The sequence below is a fragment of the Cheilinus undulatus genome, linkage group 3, assembly GCF_018320785.1.
Source record: "Cheilinus undulatus linkage group 3, ASM1832078v1, whole genome shotgun sequence".
Lineage (NCBI taxonomy): Eukaryota > Metazoa > Chordata > Actinopteri > Labriformes > Labridae > Cheilinus > Cheilinus undulatus.
The window spans coordinates 40414775-40435475 of NC_054867.1; the positions used below are offsets into that span (position 1 = coordinate 40414775).

Here is a 20701-nt window from a genome sequence, read left to right on the forward strand (position 1 = left end):
ACATACAGCATTTCAACCTGTGTCTCCAGTCCCAGAGAGGCGACAGAGTGTTGTTAAAAGAAAAGGCAGTACAACAAAGTGGTGTCCCAATGTTTTTGAAAATACCTCAGGCATTAAACTCACAGTTTAAGTATGCTTAAAAAAACAAAGGTTAACAGTCTAAGCAGTGCTGCATTCATCTGAAAACTGATTTGCAAATCGATGTAATTTGTCTCAACGCACATTTTCCCAGTGTCCCTACTATTTTGGAACATTGTTTGCATATCTGGGTCAAATTCAGCGGAGACACTGTGGAGCAGAACACCATTTTTTCCAGTCTGAGTTGGCACAATAAATGGATTTTTGCTAACTGCATGTAAACGTGAAATATCGACAGACCACTGGTGTCTGACTTCAGCTGTTCTCCTCACAACCAAGCAGGATCACATCCATCCTCTCCTCTAAGTTCAGGTATAACTCAAGTTCTGATGATAAAACTCAACAAAAGCCTTTATATGTGATTGTCATTAAGCTGCTCTGTTTTTGCCATGTCATGACTTTTGTACTTTTTTTGATTATAGAGTGCATCTACCGACTGTTAGTGGATCTAAAAATGAGACATGACTCATCTGTTGTCGACAGATAATTGCGTATGTCAGTGGAGTGCCAGGATCAGTGTTGTTTATTTCAGTGCCTGTGTCAATGTAGGATCGTGACGTTTGCTTTGTGCTGCGGATAAGACATTGAGTGGTTTCCTACCGCGGCTCTGATGTGACAAAGATACACGTCAGTGTGGCCAGGAGTCAGCCTGCATGCTCTCTACACAGTTATTTACATCTGTACTGAAAACATGCACAGAGATAATAGGCTGAGCTGTAAGAGAATGGGAGTGTTCTCTTTTCTTTTGGATTATTATAATCATTTGAAGTTATTTTTCTTTGCATCATCTGAGTTGGTTTACTCCCCCCTTTATGGATGAAAGCACATGGTTTCTCTTTATTTGTATTAGTCAGTTTGTGTTTATGTCTCAGTGTGGTGAGCCACTTCTGCTTTGGCAGAGCCGCAGCTACACACTGTTGTGCTGATTGTGTGGAGAGCAGTTTAATTATATTCCTGGTTTCTGTCCCAACGTCCTGCTGCAGGCAGAATAATAGAGGTCACTCTATTCTGCCCTTATTTTCAAAGCCCCTCTCCCCAGTCTAAAAAAAAACAAGCTACTGCTTGCAAAGAGTGACAAGATATTTTCATGCCCAACTCATTTCCCTCCTTTTTCTTACTTTTCTCTTTTTTAAAAAATCATTCCTTAAACTGATGTGACCCCTTTCCATGAGGTCAAGAACTGCCTACAGAGCTCAGAGGCAGGATTGTTGCAAAACATGGATCTGGGGAAAGCTATGAAAAGTTTCTGCTGCACTGAAGGTTCCCAAGAGCAGTGGCCTTCATTATTCTCAAATCAAAGGAGTTTGGCACAACAAGGACTCTTCCAAGAGCTGGTTGCCCAGCCAAACTGAGCAATCAGGGGAGAAGGGCCTTAGTAAGAGAGGTAACCAGGTTCTGGATGGTCACTCTGACTGAGCTCCAGAGATCTTGTTTGGAGATGGGACAAAGTTCCAGGACAACCATCGCTGCAGCCCTCCACTGATCTGAACTTTGTGTCAGAGTGGCTATCCTCTTGTGGGTCCACAATCACGCCGGCGTGATTTCATCATGCACTACTTTTGTCACATGACAGCTTGAAAACAAAGCCACATTTTGCATTGCAATCACTTTGTGTGAAAAGCATGATCTTCAAGCTTTCTTTCGGTTTTTGTTTGATGTCAATAGGCCAAGTAAAACAGGAAATATGATTGTTTTAATTTGATATAAAAATTAATGTTACACATAAGGGACAGTGGGCTGTACAGGGCTGTCACTGGTATTTTTAAAAATAAATGTCAGCATATTGTAATTTCTTTTAAAAAATGACAATATATTGTTTTAAATAACAATTTTTAAAAAATCCATTTTGTGGGGTGTTGTGTTTTTGGAGGCCCTATATCTAAAACAGTAAATTAAACTTAAAAGATATATAGTTTTCATTAAATAAAAGGTGAGGTAGTGCTGAAAAAGATTATACCAAACATGAGTATGGTATACATTTTCTGAGTGGTTTATTTTGTCAAAATAGTCAACCTAAGGGTTAAGTGTAAAACACATTAAAGTCCACTTTGGGTTTGCAAAGAACTTCATGTGAAAACCAAAAATTGCAGGCAAACTCCTGAATGTTGTCTAAATTGCACACGTGTGTCAGTAACATTTGGAAGCTCTTGCTCCCTGCCAAATCCATCCACTTTTCCAAATGTTGCAGACGTACTTACGCGATTGAGGAAATATAGTCTCTCATATTCAAAATTATGTCTCGTATGTCGACATTTCTCTACTTTTTCATACCATGGACCTTATCATTTTGAACGATCCTCAAAAAGTGGAACTATTGCCAATATTTTTGAACAATTTAGTCAATATGAAAGTTTATCATGCATTTTTTTTTCTTAAGATTTATTTTTGGGCCTTTTCATGCCTTTATTGGATAGAGGAAGGACAGTGGATAGACTCAGAAACAGGGAAGAGAGCGGGGAGAGACATGCGATAAAGGGCCACAGGCCGGATTTGAGCCCGGGCCGCCCCCATACATGGGTAGCGCCTTAAACCACTTGACTATCTGCGCGCCCTTTCATGCATTTTTTGATCATTAAAAATAAAGGAAATGCCAAATCTAGGACTCGTAGTTTTGTTGCCATAGCAATCAGGTATCAGCACCATTAGATTTGTGAAAAAATAGGAAAGGGGCCTCATATTGGGCTTTGCCTGGGGCCTCTGAATTACTAAAACCACCCCTGCCCGTGGATTTATTTGCTGCTTTGGGTCTGGTAAATGACATTGTAACACTGTGAGACTTCCTGACAGGACTGAGACAGAGCAGCATGGTGACATACTGTTGGCAGACCTGGTTTCAATCTGTTACCAGTCTAAAGCCTCTGTAGAAGAGTTCCTGCAAACTTCAAGGACGCCGATCCAATGACATTTTAAAACAGGTACAAATGTAATCAAGTAGTTTATGTGGACTCAGATTTGTTGAAATATTTCAAATCTTTTCACATTATGATGGAGAAGTTTTGATTTGTCTTTGATGTGTTCTCTTCAAGACAGACTCTAATAAATGCAGCATACATTTTTTCACTCAATAAGCCAGAACACATCTGAATAATATATATGTACAAAAAAGGAAAAAAAATCCATCTTTGACTTGTAAATAGAGTAACATATTGTCTTAAGTTTGAGTGGTGCTTTTCTGGTGCTTTTTTAACTCACAGCACTTTCAACACCAAAGGTCACACCCATTTATACAGAGATGGCAAAGGCAGCTATGATCCATATAAACGAAACCCACTCAGACACATTTACACCCAGTTGCTCTAGCAGTAGAGGCAGTCTGGGGTTAAGAGTCTTGCCCAAAGAATATTGGCTGCAGGAGCTGCACCTCTCACTCTACATTCTTATGATGACTTATCTTTGGCATATTTTAGGGTGTCGTTGGTGAGACCGTGTGTCAAACACTCAGAAGAGCAGGAAGGGTCAGCTGCTTGATACAGGAGTAAAAGCTGTGCTTCTATGGGTACCTGGTGTGCTTTCCAGGTCTGGTTCAGCTTACAGCATAGTTGGTTCCCAGGATGTGGTCCTAGCTGGACAAGGCGTTGGATGCTGGGCGCTGCGTGCATCGGGGAGGAATCAGCTGGAAAGATACTTGAAGAGATGGGGCATGGGCCCGGCGCAGGCCCAACCTATCTCTATTTCTGACCCACAGCCATCCCTGCAGACCTAACTGATTAACCTTAAGTAGGCTGTCTGAAATTGTGCTTGATCGATGACATAAAATGTTAAGATAACGGTCAAAAGTTTTCTGCAGCAACCACCACTTCTATTTTTGATGCCAGAAAGGCTGTGCACACAGAGAAAATCTTGTAACACTGAGACAATCAAGTTTCTGCTGTTCCCTTGTAACCTTTAAATCCTTTTCAATCTGTCTTGTTTCATTGGACCGTTTAATCGTTTAGCTATGAATCATCAGTCTTCCTCAAAGAGGAAAGACAATGCCAAAGCAATATCTGTGATGACCTTTAGGGACATAAAAGCTATATCACAACAACAAGAAACATTTTGATGTGAACTGGCACCTCCAGAAAATAAAAATATCAACTTATCTTGGAGGAAATGTTCATCGTTATATCCGGTAATAATTAGTGCAGAAGGCGGTGTTCAGCTGTGGGTAGAAATAGAGGCCTCTGGTGGACCAGTGTAATGTTTTATGCAAACATGTTCTTTCTCCTCCAGTATTAATTAAAGCTCTTCTGTTTGAGTTTCTCACCAAAGCTTGACAGCAGAGTATGATCACAGGAGGACTATGTTTTTAAAGTATCTTAACCTCCTCCACAGAAAAAATGACAACTTTTATTTATAAAGATGCTTAACGAGATACAGGCATATATAGGAGAGCTGAAGTGTCTAACATGCAGAGCTAGTTGGAAGCTGCACTGAAAAGAGGAAGCTGTACTCGAGGATTTCTTGTTAATAATACATTCAGTATAGGCCTGTACTGTATAGCAGTTTTCCCATGAAGCCGAGTGTTCAAAGGGTTTCAAAGGAAGGCATGAAACCGAGATAAGCTCTGTATATCTGTCAGGGAGGAGACAGAGAGCATTTAGAAAAGAAACAGCCCAGGCATTCTGCTGTGAAAAATAAAGTCCTGAAGAGCACAGGCCCTGAAAAGATCCGTCTGAGGGACAGTGGTAACATGTTTAATGCTCAGGGAATCTGTCCAAGCTGCTCTCTAATCTTCCATACTCTGCCCCCAGTGGAAGGAGTCTTTTCAATAACAGCTGCAACTAAGATGTATTTACAAAACAGTAAACCGTCTTTCCCCTGACGGAGGTTTTGTCTGAGTTGCTTGAAGTGTTCTTTTGTCTTCATAGTATAATGGTAGCCAGACATACTGACTAACCAGTGACTGGACCTTCCAGACACAGGTGTCTTTATACTGCAACCACTTAAAAACACATTTACTGCACTCAGGTGATTTTTGGAACATGTGAGACTTCTAGCACCAATCCACTGCACCTCTACTGAATAAGGTCCGTCACTTTGAAGAGGATGAATATTTATGAAATTGTGTATTTTGCATTGCCTATTTTATCAAATTGACCTTAAATTAAAGAAACATTAAAAAAAGGTTTTTAGGATCTTTTTTGTCAAAAAGCCAAATTACGTTGACAATGATTGATTTCTAAAATAAAGCAAAGGGTAAGACATCCTAGGGGGTGGATCATTTTCAAAGGCACTGTATGACTAAATCTTATTTATTTTTTCAAGATCTTGTCTATTAGTTTAGGATAATAAAACGCTTTGTTGGGGAAAAAAAACAGAGCCAGTACTCCCCTCAGGCATCTGGTTTTAGTGTGTCATACAGTGGAGCCTATCCCAGCTGTCATTGGGAAAGAGGCAGGGGTACACCCTGGACTGGTCGCCAGTCAAACTCAGGGGTGACATAAAGAGACAAACAACCAGACACGCTCACACTCACGCCTATGGCCAGTTTAGAGTCACCACTTCACCTAAAGAGCATGTCTTTGGAGGTGGCAGGGGAGCTGGAGTACCCGGGGAGAACATGCAAACCCCCCACAGAAAGGCCCTGACCAGGAAGAGAACCAGGGGCCGCTAACCCCTGAACCACCATACAGCCCCTAATTTAGGTTATATGGACCAAATATTAAACCAGTGTTTAGCTCTTTTTTTATCCCCCCCAACACACATGTAATCATGCATTCAAGCACAAATCTTCTTTCTTAATGCGACACAAAGGGTCAGCTGATGGTGCTGATTCTCTTGATGCCCAGAGAAAACTGAGTAACAAATCTCCTCCCTTCATAACCTCTCAGCTGTGCCGATTACAAACAGCCATCAGCTGGAGTGACACTCTCAGGTGCCCTTAATCATCCTGATGAGCAGGGAGAACTGGGACCAAGTTTTGTGGGGAAATCTCTCCATATATCCATAACAACACTGAAAATGCCTTTGACTACATTTAATACTAGCGACACTCAGTGAGAGATTTATTTGCTGTCAGAATGACGGATGGAGAGATTTAAATCAGAAACAAAGTGATTAGACATACCTCTTTGTAAGCAATTCAGTTTAATGGGTTTAGCGTGTTGCTTTACTTTGAAAAAGGCTTTCATCTAAGATGTTATGAGCAAATGATTCAGACCTCAGATGTCTCTCATTTGAGTTTACCTCTCTTCCATCCTGATCATGCTTTGGTACAAAACCAAATCATTTAGCACGCAGCACCCTCAGCACAAAATCACCCTTTGCACCAGTTGTTTTTCCTGCTCTACTTAACCCGTTCAGACCGAATGCAAAGTTTAAGTGTAAGACCGGATGAAACAATGTCATCAATAGAGATGGGCACAATAAACTGAAACATTTTGACAGCAAAGTCAGACTTCAGCTTAGCATGATGTGCACAAACATCAGGATGCCAGAGAATAAAGTAGAAAAAACTGAAGGAATTTACTTATAAATTGGGAAAAGAGGGGGTTACAAGTGGCAAAAATTGGCTGAGAGAAAGTAGTGAAAGTGTTTTAAAAAATAGCAAAAATGGGATACGAAAGGCAGAAATGTTATAAAAGTGGCAAATAAAGGTTAAAATACACAAAAATTGGATAATAGTAAAATTAAGACAAAGGAAGGCAAACATTGGCGGTATGGTAAAAACTGGTTTAAAACTGGTAAAAATGGGTTAAAATAGACAGAAATGGGATAGCAGTGAAAACTGGACTATGCAAGGCAAAATGGAGAGAAAAAGGGTGAAAAGTTGTTAAAAGGTGGCAAAAATGGGTTAAAATAGCAAAAGTAAGTGAGCGAAATTGGGTGAGAAAAATGGTTAAAAATTGGTTTAAAAGTGGCAAGAATGGGCTAAAATAGACAAAAATGGGATAAGCAAGGCAAAATGGGTCGAAAAATAGGGGAAAAGTTGTTAAAAAGCTGCAAAAAGGGTAAAAAGTGGCTATGTGCAAACTCAATGCCTATGATAAGGGTGTCAATTCTCTGCCCAGCCAATTCTATGAGCAGGCCTGGCTGAGAAATTTTAGTAAATGTTGGAAATCTGTGCAGTTTTTCAAGAAACCCCCAGGACTGGTAAGGTTATTTTTCAAACAAGACTTCGGTTTTAGAGGTTGCAAGAGAAAAATATCAAGCATGCCGAGTGACTCAAAATGGACCTAACAGCCACTTCAGCAGAAAGGGAAGTGCTGCAAGCAAACTTTATTTAACTCACAACAATACGCTTGACGCAAAGTGCTCTCAAACCAAGGTTGTGGATGCTGCCAGAGCAAGGAAAAGAAAATCTATCAATGCAGGATCTTTCAAACAATCCATTCATTCTTTCAGATTACAATTTCTGTTATACAATTGAAAAAATAAATGCCTTTTAACTCCAAAACATGCAGTACCCAAATGGAGATGAAACTAAATGACCAAACAAGAAAAGTGATCTACAGAAGTAACTGAACGCATTAAATCACTGCATATCCTCTGTTTTATTGTGAAGAACAAAGGCTCCAACACAACTTCTGTGACTCAGCTGACAAAGAAAAAGTAGTGAGGCACAGCGAGCTAACATCATCTCTGTCACCTCTGCTCAAAGTGATGCTTAAATTATATGAATGTGCTGAAGCGTCTGTCACACTACATCATGACCGAGAGAGAGAGAAGACAATGGAGCTCTGTTTGACTCTCACGCTGGGTGTCAGAAGACACTGAAAACCCATTTTGATGATAAAAGTCTCTGTCCCTATCTGTCTTTTCCACATCTTCACGTCTCCTCACAGACATTTCTGTGCCTCTACCCTCTTTCTCTCTCACCCCGACTCACCATCTTTGCGGTCTGTAAATGGGTTTGGACAGGATTCTGTTGTGAACACTTAGTGTTCTTCAAGGTCATGAGGGATTCAGAGTTTGAACACTTGCATTTGTATGTTCCGCAAAACACAATAAAACTGATGCAGGAAAACTGAAACAATCTCAAATGTTTTTCATGTTGGACCTTTAGATTCAATTCAGATCAATTCAAACTTTAATTAGGGTATCAAGGTCCAGATAGTAACTATAAAAACACCATGCAACACTTGAAAGCAGCATCTGCACCATCAAGTAGGCACAGTTTAACATTATAGGTTGTCACTCTATAGCAAAACTCCAATCAGTTTGAGTATTTCCTAAAGAAAAAAGGTCAAGCTCTCTGTCTTTTAAAAGCAAATGCATGCTTTCTTAAGGGTCCAGGGTGAAAGAGGTGGACATACTCAGGCATGAAATGGGACAGCAGCTGATGCTTTTTCATTTTGGGCTTCAAGTATTTATTTCTCTGGAGAAGTTGCACAAAATAATTTTATCTCAAGTGCCATATTTTATTTTCAATTATTTTTCTGTCCATCCAGCGTTTAATGAACCAAGCACTCTTTTAAAGAACATAGTTGGGTACGTGTATCTAAAGATATTGCTCCTCTGAGCCATAGGCTGTATTAAACTGGAGAAAAAGCTGGACATAACTCACTGGTTTGTCCTTTGGGGTTTTTAACATTAAGCTTAGTATTTTGGAGCATTTTTTTTTGCATCCAGAAGCGACATTTGAATCAGAGGCTTGAAGGAAGAAAAGGGTTTCCAAATACTCAGCTATCACAGCCATACAGTCTGTGGCTGTGACTGATTCATTAGCTGGTCAACAATCATGCTTTCCACAAAATGAAATTCTAATTCCAGCAAAGCGCTGTGACATTTGTGAATGGCTAAAAGAGCTGGCTCGCTGCTAACAATGGGATCCAGATCCTGTTTGAGATCCAGTTTCTTCCTTTTTTTAGAGTTTGATTGACAGAATAGGGGTGATCTTTTCTTCACACTGCTCTGCCACAGAAGCAGGGCTCAGGCTTAATAGTATAACATTAATGTTTTATACATAGGGTGTGATACAGCCCAGCTAGTGAGCAGGGTTCATCCGGCCTGCAAGATATTTCAGGGATATACAGTTACAGATAAAACACAGTGCCAATAAAAAGTATTTTACCTACATTTTTACTGATTTTATAAACCAGTCATGGTCAATATAATCTGTTTTTTGACAAGAGAAGAATAGCAAAGAACATCTTTAATACCAAAGAGAAAAAAAGATTTCTACAAAGTAAAGACAATTAAATACAAATATGTGCTGTTAATTGACTACATAAATATTTGCCTCCTTTAAAGAGCCTGTAAAGTGAAAATGAATCTGTATTTAGGTTTGTTATATGATAGGTCACTGTGTTATGAACCTCTAAATCAAATTTCAGTCAACTAAAACATCTCTAAGTTTATGAAAATCTGCTCCAGGATACTGTGGGCGTGTCTATTGATAAGCTAAAGCCACGCCCACTCTGTGCCAGAGAAGAGACAAAGTCCATTTTCTGTCTCAAATCTCTGTTACGATGCTTTAAATGATCCATAGATCCATTTGGCTGATAGATTTGACAAATTTTCCTCACAATGAACAAGAAAACAGCATTTAACTGACTGTTTTCTTTCAGTAAAGGCAGCGACATCAGCTAACAACAGACTGTACTGAGATGAACTGCTGAGTGATTTTATACTGTAGTGTTAAAGGGGTGGGGTCATTCCCTGCCGTGTGCTCATAACATCATGAGCCCACATATTGGCCCCGCCCACATGGAACCAAGCCAGGAAAGAGGTGAAAAACTTTTTAACAGTCCAAATCCAGAATCTAGTCACTTTTAGATCTCAGTGTTTTCACATGTTTACAGCAACCATACTCCAGTATATCTTGTGTGTTAAGACAAAAACTTTGGATTTCACTTTACAGGGTTCTTAAGTCCATATTAAGTAGAAGCACCTTTGGCTGCAATCACAGCACTGAGTCTGTGTGGATAGGCCTTACTAAGGCTTGCACATCTGGACACTGCAATTTTACTCCATTCTTCTTTGCAAAACTGCTCAGGCTCTGTCAGGATGCATGGGGATCAGGAGTAGTCCAGCCACAAATTCTCTATTGGACTGATGCCTGGACATTGACCCCGCCACTCCCAAACATTCACCTTGTCATCTTTACACCATTTCAGTGTAGTTTTCTCTGTATGCCCTGGGTCAATGTCTAGCTGGAAAAACAATCTTCTGTATTTTGCATTCATTTTACCCTCTACCTTTACAAGTCGGCCAAGAAGCATCCCCACAGCATGATGCTGCCAACACTGTGCTTCACAGTGTGGATGGTGTATTTGGTCATGTGCAGCATTTGGAGTCTGCCAAACATACTAGTAGTGTCCTGTCTGCTGGCCAAAATCACTATTTTGGTCTCATTAGACCAAAGAACTTTCTCACACTTGACAACGGAGTCTCCAACATGCCTTTGCTGAACTCTAGTCCAGATTTAAGCTGAGTTTTCCTCAACAGTGGCTTTCTCTTTGCCTCTCTCCCATAAAGCTTTGGCTGGTGGAGAACCCAGGCAACAGTTGTTGTATGCAGAGGCTCTCTTATCTCAGCTGCTGAAGCTTGTAACTCCTTCAGAGTAGTCATAGGTGTCTTGGTGGTCTTGCTCATTAGTCTCCTTCTTGCACAGTCACTAGTGGGGACAGCCTGATCTAGGCAGATTAAAACATGCACCATATTCCCTCCATTTCTTGATGATGGATTTAACTGAACTCTAGTGGATGTTTAGTGCCTTGGAAAATGTTTTTGTGTCTATCTCCTGACTTGTTAACAACCTTTTTGCTATGTTGCTTGGAGTGTTCCTTTGTCTTCATGGTGTAATGGTAGCCAGGAATACTGATAACCCAGTGACTGGACCTTCCAGGCAGAGATGTCTTTGGGACACATTCACTGCACCCAGGTGATCCCAAGTCATTAAATGTGAGACTTTTAGCACTGATGCATATGCATAATCATCTAAAAGGTAAGCTTGACAATGATGTTGGCTAGCTGAGAAAAAACAGACATTTTAAACTGAAAACATTTAGTATCTCTAGGTTGATGACATCCTTGAAGGCTTCCTGTCAGCTCCTCTTCTCACCACCTTTTATACTCTGGCACAAACACAGGCAGATGACACAAGCTTTGACTTTAGATGCCTTCTGCACAATAAAGTAACCCAGCCCAGAGAAAAGCTACAGGGAGGAGGGATATGGGACAACAGATGTTGTTTTGTCACCTCAGCCACGACCTTTGGCACTCTGAAATGATGAGATGTGTTTGCACATAACACAGCCAAGGGCACCTGCCTGAAGGAGAATAAAAGAAAAGGCTTATACTTGTATATTCTCTGTAGCTAAAGCAGCAGTGGGAGTGTTTTTCAGAGAAATGTACCATTTGAAATAAATGTACAAGGTTCAAACCTTGACTTTGGCTTTTCATCGATGTCCCACTTTCCTTCAGCAAGAAGAAAAAAATGTCAGCATCAGGAAATGAATAAATTTATAACCTTTTCCTATAGAAAGAGAGCAGACGTATACCATTCAGACTTTTTTATATTCACACTATGGCATGAATTCATGGGATCATTTGCTGTTCCAGCATCATGTCTATACACGTCACTGCAAGACGAATCTCCAGAGACTCCAGTGTGATATTTGAGAGAATAATACATTCCTCAGTGGTCTCAGAACAAACATTTTTCATCCAGCAGCTGCAGCAGGGAAGAATCTGTACATTGTGTGCAATAATGTAAGAGCGAGTGGAAGAGTTAATCCCTGCTGTATCTCCCAGATGTACAATAAATCAGGGTGAACAGTGTGGCCATGCTTGATGGAGAACATCACCTATAGAGGGAGAGGATTTTCTATCTAGTATCTACACTAAGAGGTTACAGCAAGCTAGATATGTTTGCTCAGAGTCTCTGAGGTTTGATTTTATAATTTATGACAGAAATAAACTCTTAAAGAAAGCTTTTCTTAAACCCAAACATATTTTCTATGTTATTACAGCCCGATTAAGAGTCTTGTCATATTGATGTTGCATACTCTGTGCAGTGAAGGGGGTCTGTCTGAAAATTTCTAACAATAAAGAAAACTCATTTTCCATATCATTACGAACCACGTCACATTATACTGCAATGTTACGGTGCAATGGTGCTGCTCTGCACAATTGAGAGAGACACAAAAGTATGCAATATCAAACATTTTTACCTACAGTTTAAAAGGTTTTTTAAAAGTCATAATTATGAGATAAAAAGCTGAAATAATGAGAAAAAAGTCAAAATTATGAGAAAAAAGTCATAAATATGAGATTAAAAAAGTTGTAAATATGAGACAAAAAGTCAAATTATGACAAAAAAGTCGTAATAATGAGATTAAAAAGGAATAATTATAAGACAAAAAAGTCAAATTATAAGAAAAAGTCAAAATTCTAGGATATAAAGACAGTTATGAGATAAAAAAATTCAAAAATATGAGATAAAAATACGAAAGAAAGAAAGAAATTATGGTTAAAAAAAAGTCTCAATTGTGAGATTAAAAAAAGCTATAATTATGAGATAAAAAGTTATAACTTTGAGTTGAAAAGTCATAGTTATGAGATTAAAAAAGTCCTAAATATGATATATAAAAGTCACAATTATAAAAAAAAGTCAAATTATGAGAAAAAGTCGAAATTATGAGTTAAAAAGTCATAATTATGAAACAAAAAGTAATAAGAGATAAAAAGTCATTGTTATGAGTTAAAAAGTCAAATTATGAGATAAAAATGTATTATTATGATATAAAAAACTCAAAATTATGAGAAAAAAATCATAATTTTGAGAAAAAAGGCATAAATATGAATTCAAAAGTCAAAATCATCAGATATTAAAATCATAAACTTATAAGAAGAAAATAATAATTATGAGATAAAGAATAATTTTGAAATAAATGGCAAAATTATATGTTGATTTTCTAATCTTACAATTTCATTTTTACTGCTCACCAGTTTTCTCTCCATCGGCCCACTCAGTCTCCATCTGCTGAAGTTGCTCCTCTGTGTGCTCCGGGTCATAAAGGTTTCCCCTCGTATCTAGGCATGTCAGAATCGTTTATTTATATTTTGTTGTTATTTCTTCCAATCCTGCAGACCCGAACAACTGATCAACACTGAGTCGATAAAACACAGTTTTATATTTTCATCACTAAGAAGTGCAAACACAGAGGCCTTCAAAAATGTTCTGCATAGCAGACCTTAATGCCAAAATTGTTTTCTGGCCCTGCTTAACCGCAAATTGACCAAATAGCATGGAGTTACTGTACCTGTCTGTTGTACAGTATAGCCTAGCTTTCTTGAACACTCCCTCCTTAAAGGGGCAGTGCAGACTAAAATGTCTTGTGGCTAACTTCAATTGCCAAGTACCTCATAGTACAACCCAACTTCAGAAGAATCAAAATATATCATCAAAACTGAGTTTCTTCATATTTAGAATTAACCTTTTACAATAATGTTATTTCAGTGAAAAATACTAGCTTCCAAAACTTCTAAATGTCATGTTAGTGTAGAGTTTACCTCTTACATAGTCATGTTGATTCTGTTGCTATTAACCACACCACAGTCATTTTACTTAAAAACTCTAAGTCAAAATGTTCTTCTGTAGTTTCTATCCATGCATTTAACGCTTTATGATGATTTGCACTTATTCTGTTATGATACTGCTATCTCAGCAGCAAATTTCCAGGTGTTTGAATCCTGAATGAATGTTGTGGCTGTATTCATCTTGCATTGTTTTTTACGCTCTATCCTTCTATCCATTACCCATCCAGCTCAAAGTAACAGCAGTCTGGACAAGTTGACTAAGACATCCCTGTTTCTAGCATAGTTCTCCTCCTGGGTGAGTCAGAGGCAGGGATATAATGTCCCTCTGCTGAGCTCTGGGAGGGATACCCAACATACCCACAGGGAGGCGCCCTGGAGGCATCCCATTTAGATGTCTAAATCCCCTCAACTGGCTCTTTTCAATTCAAAGGAGCACTGGCTCCCCTCCCAGCTCCCTCCGGGTGTCTGAGCTCCTCACCCTGTCTCTAAGGCCGAGCCCAGCCATCCTCTAGAGGAAACTCTTCTCCACTGCTTGTATACTCGATCTTTGCTCAGACGCTACCAAAAGCTCATGGCTGTGACTGACTGTTGGACTGAAATAGGACTGGTAAATCAAAAGCGTTTCCTTCAGGCTCAGCTCCTTTTTCATCACAACAGCCCAGTACAAAAACCACATTACTACTGATGCTGCACAAGCCTATCCATCAGTCATAGACTTCAAAATTGGCCGTGTATTCCAGCCTTGCACTGCGGGATGCTTCCAAAATATTTTGCCTGTTGCTCAGGTCATAACAGCAGAAGGCTTCGCAACTTTAAAACAGCTTTTCTCCATCAATGTGTGAAATTCATCCACGGAATCAGAAAAATGATTTTCTTATCAGTGAATATATAGAGTTAAGTTTTTATTATAAAGACTTGTCAATTAAAAAAATTAAGTAAGCAGCAGAGGTGCACAGGGTGGAGCAGTGCAGCACAGCTTGCCCATACTGTGGTAAAACTTATGAATAAATTTAAGAAAAAATCTTGAATGAAGCCCAGTTTTCTTTACTTTCCTTTTTCTGATATCAACTGGAAATAACTACCTTTAAACAGCACTTTAGGTTTAGGTTTCTGTTCCTCATAACTTGCTGTGATGTAAAAATCCTCTCCATCTGTAGTGGAAAAAGCAGCCATGCACAAGTGTTTTGAAGAACAGATGAGGAACAGGAGGTGTGGGTACACACAGGTGTGAGTTTGAGCTTCATTTCGCCAGTCTCAATCATGCAATCAAATATTACAGCCCCAGCAATCAGCGCAACCATGCGCCAACTGCCAAGTACGTGTTTGAATTTGCAACAGTTTCAGCAGGGTTGTGTTTCGGTCATAACTGAGTGTTTGAGGCACATTTTATTGCTATACAGAGAGAATAGAGTTTACAACTAGGATTGATCTCATTGCACATGGATAAAGGAAACATGAACAGACTTCTGTTGAGACTTGTGTATGCCCAAAGATCATTTCACACTATGAACACCAGGTGCATGCAGAATTCAAAGTATTGGTCTGTGTGCTGCTGTGCTCGTGGCTAGGTTTGTGTTATAAACCCTCTGATGTACCTTTTGAGAGATAAAAGCCCGCATGTGTATGATTTATGATGCAACACAGTGGCTCCAGACCTGAAATTTTCCCTGCGAGCAAATTACGAGGTGACAAAGAAAAACAGGCACAATTCAATAACACTAATGTATTTTTTGTTTGATGCCTCATCTTTAAAGTCACAGTTTGATATGACTGCCCACAGCTGATAAAAATATGCACCCTGTTTTGAGTCCAAAGGTACATATGGTTGGGAACCGGTGGTGCAGTGAAGTCTGTAACTAGGTCTCAGTATCCTCCTGCACCCTGCCCACACAGCTGGATAATCGTGTTTGATCCAGAGAAACCTTAAACAAATTCAAGTGCTTATTTCAAAGCTCTGCAGGGAACTGAAAGCTGACAGAAAACCAACGAACACAATTACAGACAGGAATGGAGGGACATGTTTCTTTGATCTTTAATTGTGAACCTGTCTTCAGGCATTTTTTTCTTGGCTTGCTTGGCGTATTAATTTGAATTCCTTCTTCTTACTCCAATTTAGTTCAGACTTATTAGGTATGCATTGAACAGATTCGATCAATACTTTTTCATGCCCTTGTTGGACCAAATGACTATGAGGGACATGATCCTTGGGCTAACCTAGATACAATCCTACAAAGCTTTTAAGTCTTAGGATGTACTTTTCTTTTAATTACTCTACTGCTTTTATCTGTAAACCCTGGAAATTACCACAGTGTCAAAATGCTTTGGAAGCAATCTTTGCACTTTAAGATATACCATGTGTTTCACGAATACGCTCATGGCACTTTAGAATTGAATAATTCTGCCCCTTACATTTTCCTCAGTTGCCTTGTCACACTTGTCCTCCACAGAGATTTGTGTGTGGGAGTTGAGGGAAATGCTTGACCCATATGCAGGATGGCATTTGAAGTCTTATTCTAAGCCAGTGTTACTCAATCCTGCTCAACCAAAGAGCCAAATTGCTGAAAAATACCTTTGCAAGAGCCACAGTCAAAGTGGTAAAGGTGGCAAAAAAGGGTTAAAGTGGCAATAAAAATAAGTCAAAGGTGGCAAAAAGGTTTAGAAAGTGGCAAAACTGATGAAAAAATCATTCTATGACAAAAAGTCTTCAAAATATTCACACTTTTACAAAAAGTCCCTGCACTTCCTTGTATTAGCATTATTTGTGCCGTTGTTTAAAGTCGTTCCTGTCTGCTGTGACACAGAGGGCTGCATCACAGCCTCTCTCTTTCTCTCCATTTTGAGCTATTCAGGCTGTCTTCAGGTTCTAAGTGTGATGAAGTGCAGTTTGACGAAGTATGACGCAGCAATGAAACAGCCTGCCATTGATTGACAGAGCCCAGTGACAATGCATTGTGGGATACAAAATAGAGGATATGGTGGGTAGTATTAGCTGCTAGTTTCAGGTTCCAGGCTCACTGGGGAAGTCTCCATAAGAGCTATGAAGTCACAGATAGCAAAACAGAGGGTTTGCGAGGAAAAATGGTAAGTGGCTATGATTTATGGTTCAAAAGTTTAGTAACTTTAAATAACCTGTCTCTTCTTGTTGTATACAACAACATTGGTCTCAGAAGGTTAAATTGAAGATCCAGTGTGATGTACAGAGAGAGATAGAGAGAAAGTGCGATGAACAGTTCGGTGATCCTCTAAATTCCCGGTTCCCAGCCGGGGCCCTGAGCCCACTCAAATGGATGCTTAAGGTCTCAATAGGGATCTGCTCAAAGGTTGTCAAAATTTTATTTCATTTATGCTCTACACAGGCATTTTGAACTTTACAACCGTCAATACCCTTGTACTGACATGCTGGAGTGGACATTGAAAAACTAATCCACTAGAGGTCGCCGTCTCTCACCGAGCTACTTTGATGCTGCTCCATCTGTTCCATGATTCGAGAACGGTCAGTCCTCTTCTCAGTTATGCTCTTATAGCTGTCTGTCTTTGTGCCCAGGTGAGCTAACATCATTGATATGTTTGTATTTTCAAATAACTCACTCATTATTCGGTTTATATTTCCTCAGAAATGGCATTAAGTTCTTTTAAATGTGTCTTCTTCGCTGTGTCTGTTACTCTGGGTTGAACTGTTGGCTATTTTGCTCAACACTGCCCCCAATTGACGGCGGTATTGCACTTTTGATCTGTAACCATTGGCTTCAAGAAAACGGATGAAAAACTGAAAAAATGAACACAGAGTATGGACAGAAAGGTCTGTCTGTATCTGTATGCAGTTCAAATGTATACATGAGCCTATAGACAGAGGTCTCTTCATAAAAGCAAGTCGGTGCGGGCCTATTCTGATGAAACGTAAAAGAAAAAATATGAAGTTGATTGCCAAAAAAGGGCAAATTATCAATTAAACAATTCAGACTGAAATGATCATCACTTTTGGTGGGGTCCTGGGGGGGATCCGCTTTAGTAAGACACAAGTGGGGGGCTTGACTCGACTGATTCACACCAGTCACACTTTGGATAATCCTGACTTCCTGTTGACTTTTTTTTTTTCAAATGCTGGCTGGAAAAAGTCAAGCTGAAAAATTCTGCTTTTGTACCAACATATGCGCCCTTCTTGAATAACGGCATTTCCAGGAGTGAAGTGCTTGGGTGAAAGAGGCTGATATGTCCAAAAATAAGGATTTAAAGTCATATTAGTTTGGCAAAGCAAACAGTTACAAGCTTTAATGGTTTTATTAAAGTTGCTTTTTAGTTTGTTTACAATTGATGGCATACGACACAGAACCAAAACACAACAGAATTATGAATACACTCTTTATATTTACACATGGGATACACTCTGATCAAAATAAATGCATCATACATTAAATATAGTTCCTCTTGATAACTTAGTGATACAATAAATCTCCCCCACAAACATTATCCCCTATTTAACACATTATTTTTTGATACTCTTACATAAGAGACAAAAAATGTCCTCAATGCTGAAAATTAAGAAAGGCAACTCATACTAATCACTAACATATCTAGCAATAGGTTAATGCCTAGGCTGATGTAGGTTACCTTTTTGGCATTCTGTGCACATGACAGTAGGATAGCTAAAGGAAAGAAAAACAGTGCTACAGCATATATAATACAACATATACAGCCAGGATAGAAAGGAAAGTTTCACAGTCATCAGCATGCATGTTTCAGCTGCAGTAAACCTTCATCTCCTCCTCCCCTGCTTTTTTCAAACTGTATTCTACAGTAAACAACTCATCAAACGCACAAAACACCACTGCCATGGTTGTTTTGAATCCAATTGGATTTGCTCTATAGCCTATTCTAGCATGTTTTGGATGGTTTGTCCACTGGCATAATTATCAGAAAAACACTGCAAGAGAGAGGAGACGATTACGCAAGTGAAAGATAGAGTTGTTAAAAAAAAAAAAACCTTCAGTAAGATTGCTTTGTGTTGCAGTGAATCCGTCACTTTCAAGTGCGTAGATTGGCTATAGGGTGCGACTATCCCTTTTGATACAAGCGGCACAATAATGAGCATTCGCAGTCAGAGGAATATTAAAAGATGCTGCTGGAGAAAGCGGGATGACGCCATTGTCTCAGTCTCCTGTTGCTTTCAAACTCGGATGGATGAATTCCCCTGTGCATGTGTGTGCGTCCGTGAATCCGTTTTGTGTGTGCGTGTGGGTGGGAAGGATGGAGCGCCAGCGTGTCTTTGTCCGTGTGACAGTGTAGGCAGTGGATGTGACATCCAGGGGTTAGTTGTTAGTCATAATCCACCAGGACGCTGAGGAGACATACATGGAGAGAGAGACAGAGTGTTAGGTCACATCAAATCATTCCGCTTCAAGACTCAAGGAAAAGTATGACTCCTGAGGGGAGTATCAGGGTACGTTTAAAAATCATTAATCTTACATTTCGTCAAGCTCCAATGTTCCAGATTATTGGCTAAACAATGAGCAAAAATACAAGTGTGATAATAATTTACTCCCTTTAGGGACAGCAGCAATTAAAGCAAGTTAAGTGTAGGAAAATCAGCGTTATCTAAACAGTACAGCAGGTTTATGGACCATAATATTGTTTGGTCATATCACAGTCTGGGTTGGATGTTTGGGCAATGGATGGTAAATTTTGTGTTAAATAGCTGATTGAAAGTTAAAACAATAGACTGTATGAGCACCCTATGGACATGGAGAAGTATTTGGCCACACCTGTTAATGACTAAATTCAGGTGTTTCAATCAGATCTGTTGCCACAGGTGTATAAAATCAAGCACCTAACCATGTAGTCTACCTTTACAAACATTTGTGATACAAAATGTGTCGTTCTGAAGAGCCCAGTGACTTCCAGCATGGTACTGTGATGGATGCCACCTTTGCAATAAGATGGTTTGTGACATTTGTGAACTCTATTATTTTTAGAAAGTGGAAGCATTTGGGAACAACGACAACTAGTGTGAAAAATGGAGAAACCATATTTGGACATACACCAGCTTAGGGTGGTTCTCAACTGGTGGGTCGGCACCCAAAAGTGGGTTACGGAGAAGTTTTCAGTGGGTCGCGACAAGGTGTCTGACAAAAATGGTGGCAAAAGTCCTGAAGTCCTTATTGGACATGCATAGATACCTTTTATTCTACCCTGTTTTAGTATGAAATTGGGTAAATATAAATGTTTGATCAATATTTCAAAGAATTTATATCCTGTTCTTTAAATAAATGGCCACTTTTCACATGATAATAAAGTAATATAAGTTCTCTGGAAAATTGGCAAAAATTGACACATAATGATGGGGAAAGAGGGTATGAAATTTGTCAGTTTTGTCACTTTTCTTTTTTTATATCAGGTGTTTTGGTCCAATCATGCTCCGAACTGCAACATATTGAATTTTCTAAACATGTGTTATTAAATTTTTTTTTTTTAAACTTGGGTTGCGATCTGTCGTAACATAGGCCGGTGGGTCCTAAGGACCAGTTGAGAACCACTGGTGTAAAATGTGTATATTAAGACATACTTGTGAGCCATACTAAGGGTATTTCCTTGACAAATAAGTTACTACAATGTAGGCTAACGGTACTCAACAGTGTAGTTGGATGTTGCCTCAGGTTTGTAAAAAAACCTAAAAAAAAAATTAAAACGTGATCCAACGGTAAATTTGACAAATTAATTCAAAAAAATCAAGGTGTAATTATCAAATGGGTGTGATTTAAGGCCTGTTGTAAATATTAACAATAGTTTTATTATACTTATGTGTTTTATATCCGTTTTTATTTTTACTTTGAGCCTTATTTCTGCTGAAATTAATTCAGACATTAAAACTGATAAAACTGGTGGTACCACTATTACTTATACCAGTGTTTCCCAACCATTTTTCCTTGGAGCCTCCCTGCATATACCAAAGAAAAGCAGAGCCTCCCTAGGACCCAAGAGAGAAGAAAAAGTGACCATTATTTTCAATATCATAATGAAAAGTTGAATATATGGAACAAAAGTAAAATAATACATTGTTCAATGAGTGCCCATAAAGGGTTAATAGCCTTGAACAAAGCAG

At 39.2% G+C, this 20701-nt stretch overlaps 1 protein-coding gene across 2 annotated transcripts in view; it reads right to left on the bottom strand.

The window, feature by feature from the left end:
• Positions 1-17924: 17924 nt before the first annotated feature.
• Positions 17925-20701, bottom strand: part of necab3 (N-terminal EF-hand calcium binding protein 3) — an 87186-nt gene continuing 84409 nt past the window's right edge. For both annotated transcript variants that reach the window (XM_041783507.1, XM_041783506.1), the window contains exon 13: positions 17925-18940. In XM_041783507.1, coding sequence (XP_041639441.1) covers positions 18912-18940 — 29 coding nt within the window. In that variant the 3' untranslated portion in view covers positions 17925-18911. The remainder of the gene's footprint in view (positions 18941-20701) is intronic.